Source organism: Dipteris shenzhenensis, chromosome 33 (assembly GCF_047967505.1).
Source record: "Dipteris shenzhenensis isolate YYH24624 ecotype China chromosome 33, Dip_SZ_1.0, whole genome shotgun sequence".
Lineage (NCBI taxonomy): Eukaryota > Viridiplantae > Streptophyta > Polypodiopsida > Gleicheniales > Dipteridaceae > Dipteris > Dipteris shenzhenensis.
Genome location: NC_141628.1, coordinates 27713781 through 27728557, shown reverse-complemented (window position 1 = coordinate 27728557; position 14777 = coordinate 27713781). Strand labels below are relative to the sequence as shown.

Sequence of the window (14777 nt, the reverse complement as noted above, 5' to 3'; positions counted from 1 at the left end):
GGTTTTTGTTGCGACATCAGATAGTTGTTTGGTTCAGAATCCTATTTTCCACAACTATGTGCTGAATTTTGTTGGCAGTGGAGGATTTTCACAGAAGAAGGAATGACTTGGGATTTTAGACAGAATTGATGTTTTTGTTGTATAGATTTGATTTTGTTTGAAACATTATATGCTATTTTAGAAGTATTAGATGTTGGATCGATGTTTTTTATGGAATATGAAATGTTGATTTTGATTCTGGAATTTTATGTTTAGGATTTTTTATGTTTAACATGGGTTGCCCTCCGCTACTCCAGACAGGCCTCTCCTTGTGAGCAAGGCTGCATTGGTGGCCAGCCTGTCGTTTTCACGCACCTCAGTGAGCCCACTCAGGTGGCGTGGAACACTCAACAGGCCCTCCGTTGACGGGGCTCCCTCAACGCAACTCTCTCTTACGGCATTCCTTGAGTTCATGATGAAGATATTTTCAGGAGGAGGCAGTGACTCATGTCATACGTCCGACGCAACCGTAATGAAACTATGCAGCCCTATCGCTCAGGTTCTTGGCCCGGTTTTTTTAAGAAGCGGAAATCCCCACCCCGACTGGTTCGCTGCTTGTCTGTACAGGCAAAGAAGTCTTAACTCTTTGATGGCCACGGCAACGGTGGTGGAGGAATGTTCGCGTTCATGTACTGCCGTCCTTTACTTTATTTTGCATTGATGAAACCTGGCTAAGATTTTCGCCTTCTTTACAGGAGTAATTTAGTTATAAATCCGATGTCCTTATGCTATGGCAATTGGGTTTCGTTGTGATCATGCTTTGCAGGTAGATCAGGGGCCGACTTCATGGATGCTTCCCAGTGGTGGGACACCCGAGAGAGCAAAGTAAGTGTGGGACGAGTCTGAACTGGATGATTTGCGCAGTCAAATCTGTAGATTGGCTAGTCTGACGAGTCTTTTATTAGAAATCTAACAACAGATAAGCCCAAGATCTCCAGCTTTCAAGCATAAGATTATCGAGGAGTCGCTATGGATAGACGATCCAGGTTGGTTTAAAGACATGCTTGAGAAAAAGCCCAAAGGATCCAATGGTCAGGTCCAAGACCATGGCTTGGTGGAGGGCTGTGGCAAGGCCGGCTTCAGGTCTGCAGTAAAAGTGAATGCATCTAAAGCACATCAACTGCTCAACAAAAGTGGTTGGGAAACGGTCAGCTTTGAGGAGGCACTCACGTCTATGGAACGGATGCCCCAGCTGCCTTCAATTCAGAACCTTACATTCATCTTGCATAAGTGCAGAACAAAGGAAAATCTAGCGTATACCAAGCGCTTATATGCGTGCATATCCAGATATGGGCTGGAAGATCATGGGTCTCTTGGGAACGTCCTCGTCCCACTGTTGGTCCAAGCTGGAACCATGTGCGATGCTCTGCTTGTTTTTAACAAGTTGGTTGATCGGGACGTGTATTCTTGGACTTCTATCATCAAGGGTTATATTGAATGTGGGGATTCAAAGCATGCACTCAACCTCTACCAGAAAATGCAAGAGGATTCTGTACACCCTAGTAAGCATACCTTTGTGGCTGTACTGAAGGCTTGTGCTAGGCTGAAAGATGCAGAAAGAGGCCGGGAAATACATTCCAAGATAGCCAGAGAGGGCCTGGAAAGAGAGATTTTTGTCGGCAGCACCTTGGTGGACATGTATGCCAAATGTGACTCGCTTGCAGAAGCAAGGGAAGTATTTGACAAGCTGCCAAATCGAGACGTAGTCTCATGGACTGCACTACTTGCAGGATATGTTGAGCAAGGTCTTGGTGGGGAAGCGCTGAATTGTTTCAAACAGATGCAACTGGAGGGTCTCCCTCCAGATGCTGTCACATTTGTTTGCAGCTTGAAAGCTTGTGGTAGCATAGGAGCCATAGACAAGGGCCAAGAAATGCACACCGAGATTTCCAGAAAGGGGCTGGAAAGAGATCTTGTTGTTGGCAGCACCTTGGTGGATATGTATGCCAAATGTGGCTCGCTTGCAGAAGCACTGGAAGCGTTTGACAAGCTACCAGTTCGAAACGAGGTCTCGTGGAATGTACTTATTGCAGGATATGCCGAGCAGGGGCTTGGTAAGGAAGCACTGAATTGTTTCAGACAGATGCAAGTGGAGGGACTCTCTCCAAATGCTGCCACATTGGTTTCCAGCTTGAAAGCTTGTGGCAGTATAGGAGCCATAGACAAGGGCCGAGAAATACACACCGAGGTAGCCAGAAAGGTCCTGGAAGGAGACCTTGTTGTTGGCAGCACCTTGGTGGATATGTATGTCAAATGTGGCTCACTTGCTGAAGCACAGCAAGCATTTGACAAGCTGCCAGTTCGAAATGAGGTTTCATGGACAGCACTCATTGCAGGATATGCTGAGCATGGACTTGGTGAGGAATCGCTGACCTGTTTCCAACAGATGCAAGGGGAGGGTTTCTCTGCAGATGCTGTTACATTTGTTTGCAGTTTGAAAGCTTGTGGCAGCATAGGAGCCGTAGACAAGGGCCGAGAAATACACTTAGAGATTTCTAGGAAAGGGCTGGAAAGAGAGGTTTCTGTTGGCAACACCTTGGTGGATATGTATGCCAAGTGTGGCTCGCTTGCAGAAGCACAGGCAGCATTTGACAAGCTGCCTGTTCAAAACGAGGTCTCGTGGACTGCACTCATGACAGGATATGCCCAGCAAGGAGAAAGTGAATTTGTTTTCCATATGCTTCAGAGAATGAGAGGAGAAGGGATAGAATCAGACTGGGTCACATTCTCTATTGTTCTTACTGTGTGCAGTCACACGGGTCTAGTGGATAAGGGTCATAAGTACTTTGAGGCCATGAGCAAAGACTACTGCATCACTCCAACTATTGAGCACCACATCGGCATGGTTGATCTCCTTGGCCGTGCAGGCCAGTTAGACGAGGCAGTTGCGATGGTGAAGAAAATGCCTTTCCATCCTAATTTCGTAGTGTGGCATACGGTGTTGGGTGCTTGTCGAAAGTGGAGTAATGTGGAGCTTGGAACACTGGCCTTTGAGCATGCAGTGCAATTGGATGAAAAAGCTGCTTCATCTTATGTCTTGATGTCTAACATCTATGCAGATGCTCGGATGCAGGAAGAAGAGAAGAAGGTCGAGGCAAAAAAAATTTAAAAACAAGCATGGAAGAAGCCAGAACATTGTTTGTGGACTGACAATAGCGAGATTGTGCATTCAGTTTTGGTGTTCTAGACGGGCATTGGGTGTCACAAGACATTGGTTGATGCAAGGAAAAATGGGTTATCTCATTGGCTATCGAACGTGCCCTCCCTAATCAATTCATCCAAGGGGACACCCATTGGGTTTTTAATAACTGTCATGCAGCCACTGCACTGATATCAAAGATAGAGCAGCAAACTATTCTTCTCAGGGATCCTAACCATTTTCATGTGTTCAATGATGTAAAGTGTGCTTGTGGGGACTGTTGGTCAACTATTGCCTCTACTGTAGCTCCTGTCCCAGGTATTTGAAACCTTCTTGCTAGAATGATGGAAAGTTAGGTGATGTCTATCAAAGGAGGATAATATTGGGTTGGATCATGATGTGTATTCCTGCTAGAAACAAGGTGAATTTTGAATTTGCAGTTTCTGGAAATAAAGTCTATCTGCCAAGCCAAGTGCCCATTCCAATGCCTCTACACTAGTCAAAGAAGGAAATGCATGCGTACTATTGCCGTGCATGACACTGACCTATTGTTATTTTGAGGTACCTGCAAGGTGAAGGACTTAAAAACTATGTGAGCCTTGGCATGGTGGCCGCCTGGTGGGTCCATAGGCTTACTTTTTCTAAATTGAGAGTGCGCATCTTGGAGTTTATCTTTCAGGGCTTTACAATATTGTGCTTCAAGGCACGTGTTGGCCTTAACTTTCTTTGGGGTTTCTAGAAAGTGGAGTGGAAGAGCCCTGCTAATCAAGTCAGATATATTTGAGCATAACAAAGAGCCTGTTGCAAAGACTCAAGGTTATTTCTTTGGATTTCAACGTTGTCCTCCTCCTTGGGCTGTCTTATATGTCAATAAGCTTGGAAAAGAGCACAACAAGCCACACACAGCAAAGGCATTTTGAAGTCTTCTGCATCAGAATTTCTGAAGGATCATTTTGATTGCAAACACTGTAAGCATAGGCAAGGTTATTAACTCAGAAAAGTATCCAAAGGAGCAATGGTGCACTAATCGCATCTCAAGCGAAGGGTTTTAGGATGCAGTAGCCTTTCCTAGGGGTATTTGAAGATTATAATAAGCTAAAGGAGGGGAATCTTGAGAAAATGGGAAGTCCAAGTTCTTGCATGGAATGATGCAAGAAGGCAAGAAACAAGCAGGGTTGGTACAACAATGGTATTAAAGATTTCTAAAAGAATTGTAACGGTGCAAGTAGGGGATATGGGGTGGAAGAAGAGATTTAAGGGCTGTAGGAAGATGGTTCCAAGTGGTTGTAGAGAAGATCCAAGTAGGGGATATGGGGCCGAAGAAGAGATTTAAGGGCTGTAGGAAGATGGTTCCAAGTGGTTCCAGAGAAGATCCAATAGGGGATATGGGGCAGAAGAAGAGATTTAAGGGCATAGAAACCAAGATGGTTTGTGTGCTCTAGGTTCGACAGAGGTCCTTCCTTATTGCAATAAGAGTTGGAAAGGATGCAAAGACTAGTGTGACACAATTTCAAAGACTTGCACACACATTCAATTCAAGAAATGCACACGAAGACACTTTGATTCTAATGCCCTTCCAGTAAAACAAATGTTGTCAACTACAATTGCAAAAAGTATGCTGGAGGAGAAAAAATTTAAAACAATCAAACACAGTGTTGTGCAATAGTTTGTAGATGCAAACAAAGTTGATGTGGACATAATCCAAGGGGCACTCGATGAGAGTAGAGTGAGCAAAAAAGGTTACACTTCCATTTTCAATGCAGTATCAAGATTAGAGAATAAAACGTTTGCTCTTATCGAAGCGTGCTGAAGTGTGGAAGTTAAGAGGCCTACTCAACCAACAAGTAGATGATTATATATGCATATTGAAGGAGTGTATGAAAGTGACAAGGGGACCACTGTATATAACTATTTTAACAACATTTTTGTTCAATCTTCAACAAGTGCAAAGGAGAATGGTTGAGTTTTATGATATGACATTTGAAGAGTGTCAAGGGATTTTGAAATTTGTTATATAGCTGGACGAATGTGAAATTGTCAAGGAGAAAAAGATTGAATGAGTGACCATCGCTCTAATGAGTCTTTCATGCAGTCGTTGAAGGACATGGTGCTCTTTTGTGTTGGAAGTGGGATTTGCACCTTGTTGATCTCCTGTATCTATGTTTAGGGCACAATATCATTTATCTAAATGTATCTATACGAATCCCAAAACATGTTTCAAACTCATCCTTTGAAAACACAACAAATAGTGTACTTTCAATTGATCTCATGACAATCACTCACAATATTGAAAACCATAGCTACTATTAGAATTTCCACCGACATAATGGGCATCACACACATTCATATCCACACACACCCATGCACACTTGAGCATTCATTAATACAAAGGTCCTTGCAGTTTCTTGGTAGTGAAGGTTAAGACTCAGCCATAACAAAGGCTAGCACTAAAGGAGAAGACTAATTAGAAACTACTCCACACTCTCCTCATTTGAGCTACAATAGCTTGTGAAGACTATAGTATTTGATTTTAGTCCCTCTACAACTGACGTGTGAAAAGACTTACTCAAATATGCTCTCAAGAGCTCAAATCAACTGATGGTACACAAATATGCTCTCAAGAGCTCAAATCAACTGATGGTACACAAGGATGGAACTTTATTACTCAAGAAAGGAAATGGAGGGAGGACACTCTCAATACAAGCTAGGAGTGCACAATGGGTAATAAGCTAGATGAAGGGATACACCAAAATGGCTCATCTACTACAATAGGATCTCGACTTCTTTTTTGAGCCCCCTATTGACGTAAGGGATCACTGATATAGGCTCTCTAAGGTTGCTAGGAACCCCCTTCATAGGCTGCCACCATTTGTCTCACCAACTCCTAAAATCTAGTAGTTAGGGTTTTATGAATATATAAAAATCCATGTTGCATCCCTCTAGTGAGGATGTAGAGTGAAAATAAGGTCCATTTCATCGAAAGTAGTCGTTGCAATCTAATGGTAGGATTCTAGGGTAGATTGCCTCTCGTTAGGGTAAGTCTGGACTTTGCAGAACCTCTTATAAGCAAGGGGCTAACTCCCAAACAGGGGGAACTTTGCAATGTCACGTAGTTGAGCTCAATTGGGGAAATTCTTTTAGTTGTTACTTCATCAAGTACCTACCATAAAGTTGGTGTGACTTGGATCATCATCCTAATTTGGAAGTACTTGAACTAGCTCTATACTGAGCCTAATCATGTTTGTAGTACAAGAAGTATGAAATTGCATAATGAAAAGATGGAAAAGTGTGAGCTTACAACTAATAATTTTGTGATGAATGTCCAAAAAGTCTTACAAGCCACCGTGGTCAAGTTTTATGACATGTCTTTGGAAGAATGCAATGGAAGATATAAGATTGTCCTAAAACTTGATGAAAGTGCGGTGGCCAAAAGTCAAAAGTTAGAAAGAGTTAGTTTAACACTAATGAATAGAGTTTTGATGGAGCAGCTTGCCCTTGATGACCCAAAGTAGTTCACTATTTAATTAGAACAAGAGATTTGGTAGCTAGTTGCATTTGAGGTAACATTGATTTTGTTTTTGTAGTTGTATAATCACATATAATTTGAGATGTGTTGGAAAGTAATCTATTGTATTTTTTCAAGTCCCTAAAGAATCACATGAAGCTCTGGAATGGTTCTTTGACCGAATAGATATTCTTGATGTGATAAACACATAATAGTGGTGAACTACTTGATTATGAAGGCTATGGATTCTACCAAGTAGAATGGCATCTAGCTGGTGATTTGAAAATTATTAAATGTATCCAAGGTGTTTCACATGGAGTGAGTGCAAAGCACCCTTTCCATTGTGCATGGGAGAAAGAATGAAAGAAAGAAGAGAAGCTTGTTCATTTGTACATCATTGATGCATATAACTTGAAGCCAGAAGAAGAGAGTCAAAAGACGATTGAAAGAATTAAGAAAGTGCTTTCAAGTATAGGATTGCCTTGAGGCCAAGTAAAGATTAAAAAAGATGAAAAACATAAGGGAAAGCATACAATATTCCATGCAAACCCAGTTTTGGCGGTGTAATAGCTTTGAGATTTCTATCTGCAAAGGCAAAGAATGACAAAGCATGCCAATGAGTTTGATGTGTGGAGAAATTTGCGCAATGCCTGTTGTGAACGAGGGGTGAAAGGTTAGGAAAGGTTGGAAAGGCTTGAGTGTTGTCAGGACTTGATACTTTGGTACCTCTAATGCAAAACAAAAGGTTTGAAGAAGGTGATGTTAAGACTTTTGTAGGTGATGTTAATCCGTTTCCATCGATATGAAGATCACATGGGGAAAGAACCATTTCACACAATATATGTTAAGTTTTCACCATTTGATACTTTGGTACCTCTAATGCAAAAGAAAAGGTTTGAAGAAGGTGATGTCAAGACTTTTGTAAGTGATGTTAATCCGTTTCCATCGATATGGAGATCACATGGGGAAAGAACCATTTCACACAATATATGTTAAGTTTTCACCATTTCTTGCTATTGTGACGTTTGAATCTGGTTTGTACATTGTGCACAAGCTTTCATACATTCTAATCTATTTTGTACATTGCTAGAACATTTTATATGTTCATGCACCATACATGGCATGGCACTATGGAAGCCTTGGAGTCTGATCAAATCAAGTCATGGAGAGTTCTCATTGGCAAGCACAAAATGCATATAATTGAGCCACTCAACATGGAGGTGATACTACTAAAGTAATCCAATGGTATAGTTAGCTCAATGGTGGTACATGCGAATTGATTTGAGAGATAGTGCAACTCTAGCATACAAGGAATCTTTGATGTCTCGTGTAATATTTCATGTTGGGTGAAGTAAGGGTGTGCACACACCAAAGCCGCCCAAGCTTGAATGGTAAGGCTCGTGGCAAGCAGGGGGTGAACACACACCGCCATGGTTTGGTGGTAAGAACTCTTCTCATGTGGCGCACACTCATTGGTTCAAACCCCAGCTAAACTTGCATTAAATTCTTTTGAAGAAGAACCCCGCCCAAGCCCAAGGGGCGGGTGCACATGTGCATTGCACCTCACACTTAGAACTAGATTTATTAATCAAGGAATTTTTTCTACTTTTAGCAAGGGCTCCCAATAATTACCAATAGGTGCAACACATGAGAGGGGCAATTTTTTGCAACCAATTCTATTAAGTACATTAGAAGACCATCCTCTCACAAATGGTCTCAATACATTAAAGCCATGTTATTCTTAAAATGAAATGATACTCACATAAAAGATATGATCTATGGGTCACTAGGTGGAGGTTATGAAATTACTATGTTATCAAAGCTTGATTTCCCCACAAAATTAATTGGCTAAACATGAGCACTTCCTTTGTCTTTTACCATGCTTGATTTATGCAATCTATATTGTCTTATATTTCCCCCTCTTATGTTCTTGCATGTGTGTGTGTTCACGCACATGCATGTGCGTGTATGTGCGTGTGTGTACGTGTTCACACATGTGCCCCTTGTACTTCAGCTTCTCTCAACATGCACACATGCATGTGTGTGTGTGCGTGCACACGCATGTGTGTGTGTGAGTGTGTGTGTGTGCACGCGCATGCGCAGGCATGCACACGTGCATGCGTGCATGCATTTGTGTGTGCATGCACACATGTGAATGCACACACTCACTACTTTTGTAATGTCTACCAAGGAAATCATCCTTGAACAATCTATCACCCAAGTAAATAATAATGCTATCGCATTCCTGCATTCCCCTCCCTCAAAACAAGTCAAAAATGTGGTTAGCCCATTTGTAGCCCTTTTGCCAGCATTTGATAGCCTACAATATCATTTGATAGTCATCTGATAGCCTATTAAAAAAATAACTTTTACACTTTATCCTTGTATTGTTTCTCTATCAACATGCACCAACATCATCTTTTCAAAGGGCAACTATTCAAATCATTTTCAAGAGTTAATGGAGAAATGCAAGTTTATTTTGGCTACTTGATCTTGTGTTTCTAGAGATAGAAGATTGACAATTCTTTGGTCTTGTCTATATGCTCGTTTGCTCATCTTCTATCTCTTCATTGTTTATGAACTAAGTGAATTGAAAGGGTCCTACTTTTGTGTTTCAGTGGGCAAATTTACTTGCTATTTCCATTGAGCGGTGTGACCATACATTGTCCTTCAAAATCAACAAATTCTTTTTGATCTAGAGCTAACTTTGCTCCTAGTAGCAACCAAAATGGAGCCAAAAAGTCCTAGGGGTGAGAGAACTATTATTGACTAAACTTTGGATGGAAACATTGTGCATAACTGGCAAGAAGATTCATGTATCGTTCAAGTAAAGAGAAGAAGGAAAAATTGAATGCACATAAACATCAAAGGACGAGAACATTCAACAATACCATATAACATGGCATAAAGGTAGAAGAAAGAAGATTGGATCCATATTATTGACCATCAAAGTTTTACTCAAATTGTACCTAAACTAAGAGAATCTATACCGTGGGTTGGGAATGGAAAAACACAATAGCATCGACAATGGAAAAACACCTTTCGCATTAGTCTCATCTTTATCATAAACTTATAAATTATTCCTAGACACTAAGCCTAAGCAATAACGAGGGTAAAATACATGCAAGTTGAATAAAATGTTTTAAAGAGGGGAACCTTATCTTGGTTTTATTGTGTTTAATATAGGCTTCATCCACTATGAGTGACACATTTGGTGCAAATAGATGTGCTCAGTAAGAGTTGCATGAAAATGATTTTTTAATTTAATCCTCCAAAGTATAGCTAAAAGGATGAATTTGATCAATAAATATCCAGAGGTAAAAACAGATTCCACTAGGAAGAAGAGGCATCAAGTGTTTAAGCTTTGTCTTCCCCCTCGTACCTAGAATTGAAAAGCATCTTTCTATGTCCTTTACCAAGCATATTGAGCTTCTTTAAGAAGCTAAGGATGTTTAAGTAGGGTTAGCAAACGCATGAAAATGACCTGCAATGTGGAGAATGTTATTTGACAAAGAAGAACTGAGTAGTCATCAAGATAAGGTTCTATCCTTGAACAATATACATTGCCTTCTCCTCCTTTACTTCTAGGAGTTTTTTACCTCGTTGTTGTCTTCTAAAAGAAGCTAGCAAGGTGGATAGAAAACCCCAAAGTCTCACATTTTCTTTAAAACAATCTTCACATGTAGAAGAAAGAGAGAAAATTTTTAGGATTTGATAATTGAACATTTGGGGAGGTTCAATACATATTGTGTCATATATGTACATTTAGTGCACGCGATGCCATTCTCCCTTGGTTTTATGCCCGTAGGGAGCCTAGTATGGTAGTTCAATGTGGGTGATACATGACAATAGTTCCTTGCCATAGTAGGCAAAATGTTTCTTTAAAAAATATTATTTGATGTTAGTAAAGCAATATTCTCTCTCTAAGGAAAGGCTTGTCCGCTTAAAGGCAAATTGTACATTTTGCAAGAAATTGCTTGGTTGAGAAGAAGAAAATAGGGTTGGATTCTAGTGCTTTAGAAGCCAATGCAATAAGTATCAAAAGAGCGATACTAGCTTGAACCAAGTTGTAATAACAAAAAGAAAGATATAGCAAGTGTGCCACTTCAAGGGTTCTAACTACTATGAGACTGACTCTAAGGCGGATTGAAGCAGCCTTGCGTTTTCTTCTTAGTTGTTTTGAGATACGCAGAAATGCGGTTTTGTGGTGAACCATCAATGCATATCACTTGAACTGTTTATGATATAAACCCTTTTTTCTCAAAAAGAAGAAAGAAAAATATAAGTAGATTTAAAGTGAGAGAGAGGATAAATGAAGGGAAATCAACACAATAGAAACTAGAAAAATAAGAAAATAGATTATCTTGTTTTTCTTCATGAATCAACTCAAGGTCTCAAATCGATCTCATCTTGATTCCAAGTGCAACTACTCAAGCTCTAAATGTAGGATGTTATTCACTTTTAAGATGCACATGTGTATTGCAAGCTATCTATGTGCTTTGTTGTAGGCATGGTTAGATGTGGCCAAGAGTTTTGAACAACATGACTTCAAGAAGAAATCTAAATGAAGATATTATCAAGGATGGTATGCTCCTAGACAAATCTAGTCTACGTCTCATGAATGATATCTAGAAGGTGGGGTCTCAGACGCAAACTCAACCAAGATCTTGTAAGCTATGTCGAGAAGGGTGATCGACCTCCATTGACGAATATGTGATCTACCTCATAAAGAGTTTTCAATAACTGAAGTTCAAGAAGAATTCTAAATGAAAGAAATCGATTTCAAATTCATGATGATTTTTTTGTGCAAATTGTGTGAATTCATGTACAACTTGTTGGCAAAGTATTATAGAGTACTTGTGAGACCATATTGCCAGTTTGCCAACTTTTATTCTTTTAACAGATGACTCGAGTTCTAGCTCCATCTTTCCTTCATCTTTCCTCCACCAGCACCACGTTTCCTCCACTATTCCACCACCATTGCTACTCCTACTTCTTCCATGTCTACTTCCTACTTCTTCACATCTACCTCCATCATCGCTTTTACTTCACTACATTTCCTCCGTCATTTCACCACCCTTCCTCCTACTCCTCCACCTCCACTAGGTATACCTTCTTCACCATCTCATTCATCTCCTCTCCTCCCTCTCCCTCCCTTATTTGTCCCGTCTTCCTCCCTGTCATTTCTCTTCTTCACACTAAGGTATACCTTCTTCACCATCTCATTCATCTCCTGCCCCTCCCTCTCCCTCCCCAATTTGCCCCCTCTTCCTCCCTTTCATTCCCATTTTATTCCCCCTTTCTCTTCCTCTTTTTTCTCCCTCTCATTCCGTTTTCTTCCCCCTTCTCTTCCTCCCCCTCCCTTTTCTTGTCCTCCTGTCCCCATTCCCTTCCCTCCCCCTCCCCCACCCCCTTTTCTTCCCCTTGCCCCCATTCTCTTTTCTCCTCAATTTATTCTGTTGGCATGGCAAACATTTAGCAACATATTTGACCACATGTCACCGCATGCCTTCCAAGAAGAAGCTTTATCTGACCCTCTCATAAGTTTTCATGACACTTGTATGTCTAGCCACCCTCATGCCAAAACACTGACTTTAAATTGCATAATGGGTTGTTATGGTGTAAGGACCTGATCTATCTAGTTCTTGACTCACAATAAGTAGCTAGTCTTGCAAGAAATACACTCCTCTCCTACTCTTGCAAGTCTAAAAATTGGTTCTTGCCTGCATATACTCTTCTTGAATGCCATGAATCCAATCTTGATAAATGGTAGAGACAGCAAAACAACGTGCAAGCCCACATCCTAGACAAGGCATCTGCAAACACATTTTCTTTCCCCATCTTGTAATCAATGTCAAAATCATAGGACAGCACTGAAGCCAACCATCTCTTTTGCTTTTTAGACAAGATGGGCTATGTAAGGAAATATATGGGTGTACTATGATCAATTTTGACCTTGGTTTTGCTTCCGAATAGGAAGTGAGTATATGTTATAATTGCACATATCTAGCTTCAACTTTCAGCTCTCATATGCTATTATGGATGTCCATATTCCTTTTTATTAAGGACTCCTTCAATCCCACAACCACTAATATTGCTTACAAGTACCAAAATTGGACCAGCCCTATTAAAGTTTGGCAATTATTGTGTGCAATTGTCTACAATCACTTATGATACTAGCCTTTAACAATATTACATTTTTTGCTACTTTGTTCAACAATAGATTATCTTTAACCATTGTGTTTATCAATTTCTATGATGATATTTTTGTTTGTAAGTGGAGTAATTATAATTGGATGGAAATCTCGATGCACCAATATTGGAAAAGTTGAGGGAGAAATCCATTACAACCAAAAACTGGATTGGGACCAAGGGATACTCTTTCATGTTGAAAAGAGGAGCTATATCATCATGCACTTGAATATCTTTAGTGGGACATCCTACTAGTGAAATCTTCAATAAATTAGGTATAACTATTGGGCATAGCAATTAATTTCTTGCTGATACATTGGGGACAAGAATCATAAAACTTTGTAATCCAATACTTTGAGAATTCCATATGTCGGTGTACTCCTTGCAAAAAATGCCAGTCCACCCTATTGTATGCCTTCTCTAAATCAAATAAAAGAATGGACAAGGCCTAGTGATGACTATCTTTGCCCAACTATACTGCCTTCTAAAAAGAGAAGCTATTATTAAAAATACTCTTGCTCAGCCTTTGATTGTGGGAACCGAATGCTAGCCACTGCTAGGTTCTAAATCAACTCACTTATGTTGTTGGATATTGCCACAGCTCTGATACCATGATGGAAAGACCTTGCAAGAAGAAGAGAGAGAGAGAGAGAGGACACAAGTAATTGCATCGAGAAGTAAGTATATTCATCATGTGCCATAGATTATATAGGTGGTACCTTGGCTAGGTTTAGGGTGGGTTATAGCAACATCGAGAAGTATAGATTATATAGGTGGTACCTTGGCTAGGTTTAGGGTGGTGGGTTATAGTTAGCTCCAACAAGTTGACCACTTCTACAACCAAATCCAAATCATTATATAAATATTGCTTTTGATCTCATTAAAAAAAGGGGGCCACATATGAACTTACAACAAATGTCACCACAAGAGTATACACAATACTTTCATTACCATTGCACTCTGCTTCTAGAACAATATAATTTATAAATTGAATGCCATTACAACCACGCGTTGCCATCTTGAAACCTGATAAAATATTGTAAACACTACCGGATGACTCAACTAATATAATGTGCACTTCAATTAGTGGCCGGTACATAGCAAGACCAAAACACTTGACTCAATATACTTCTCAGAATTTGTTTCAGGATACAATAAGATAACCCATTTTAAAAAAAGATCATAAATAATTAGATTCACACATTTGGACCAACATCGAGACCCTGAGAATTACTACAGAGAATAACTCATGCTTTATACTCCTTACCCTAACTCAGAAGAAACTCTAGGACAATCAACTGAAACTTACCAAGATGCTTACTATAGAGCTATAAACCAAATTTCTAAGAGTAAAAACAATTCAACTTCCTTGTAAATTCCTTGTAAACTCAAAACACCAAAATACTTAAGCTTGGCAAAACTTCAAGAACCAAATAGATGAAATCGCTACAACTACAAACATTGACATATCGGCTAAAACATTTAATAATGCTATTTGACTAGGTTCATCTGATGTAGCTGATGTGACACACCACAACTACATGGAAAAGCAATCAATAGAAATTTTGTTACCTGAAACTCGAAGTAGATAGAAAAAAGACACTCCTAATTCCTTTCCATTTCTACTAATACCAAAAGAAGAACACTGATCACAAATACAGTTACTAAACCCAGAGCAACGACATATTTGACGACATAATCTGGAAAAAAACAAACCAACCTAACAAGCCCATCTACATATTCATAAGAGGAGCACCTGGAACCGGTATTCAAACATTTGTCATACATGACCCCAATCAACAACTACTATGTTGGTATAGCAAAAAGTCCAATTTTGATCCATTGAAGACCAAAATATTGAAAATGGTGCATATAGGAAGATCTGCATACAACATAAACAGT

At 39.9% G+C, this 14777-nt stretch overlaps 1 protein-coding gene across 1 annotated transcript; it reads left to right on the top strand.

Moving 5' to 3' along the window:
• Positions 1-290: 290 nt before the first annotated feature.
• LOC147879916 (putative pentatricopeptide repeat-containing protein At3g01580) lies at positions 291-3981 on the top strand. The gene is made up of 3 exons (XM_087372054.1): positions 291-668; positions 806-864; positions 959-3981. Exons 1-3 carry the CDS (start codon positions 452-454, stop codon positions 3146-3148), a joined length of 2466 nt encoding a protein of 821 aa, XP_087228180.1. The 5' UTR covers positions 291-451; the 3' UTR covers positions 3149-3981.
• Positions 3982-14777: the final 10796 nt, after the last annotated feature.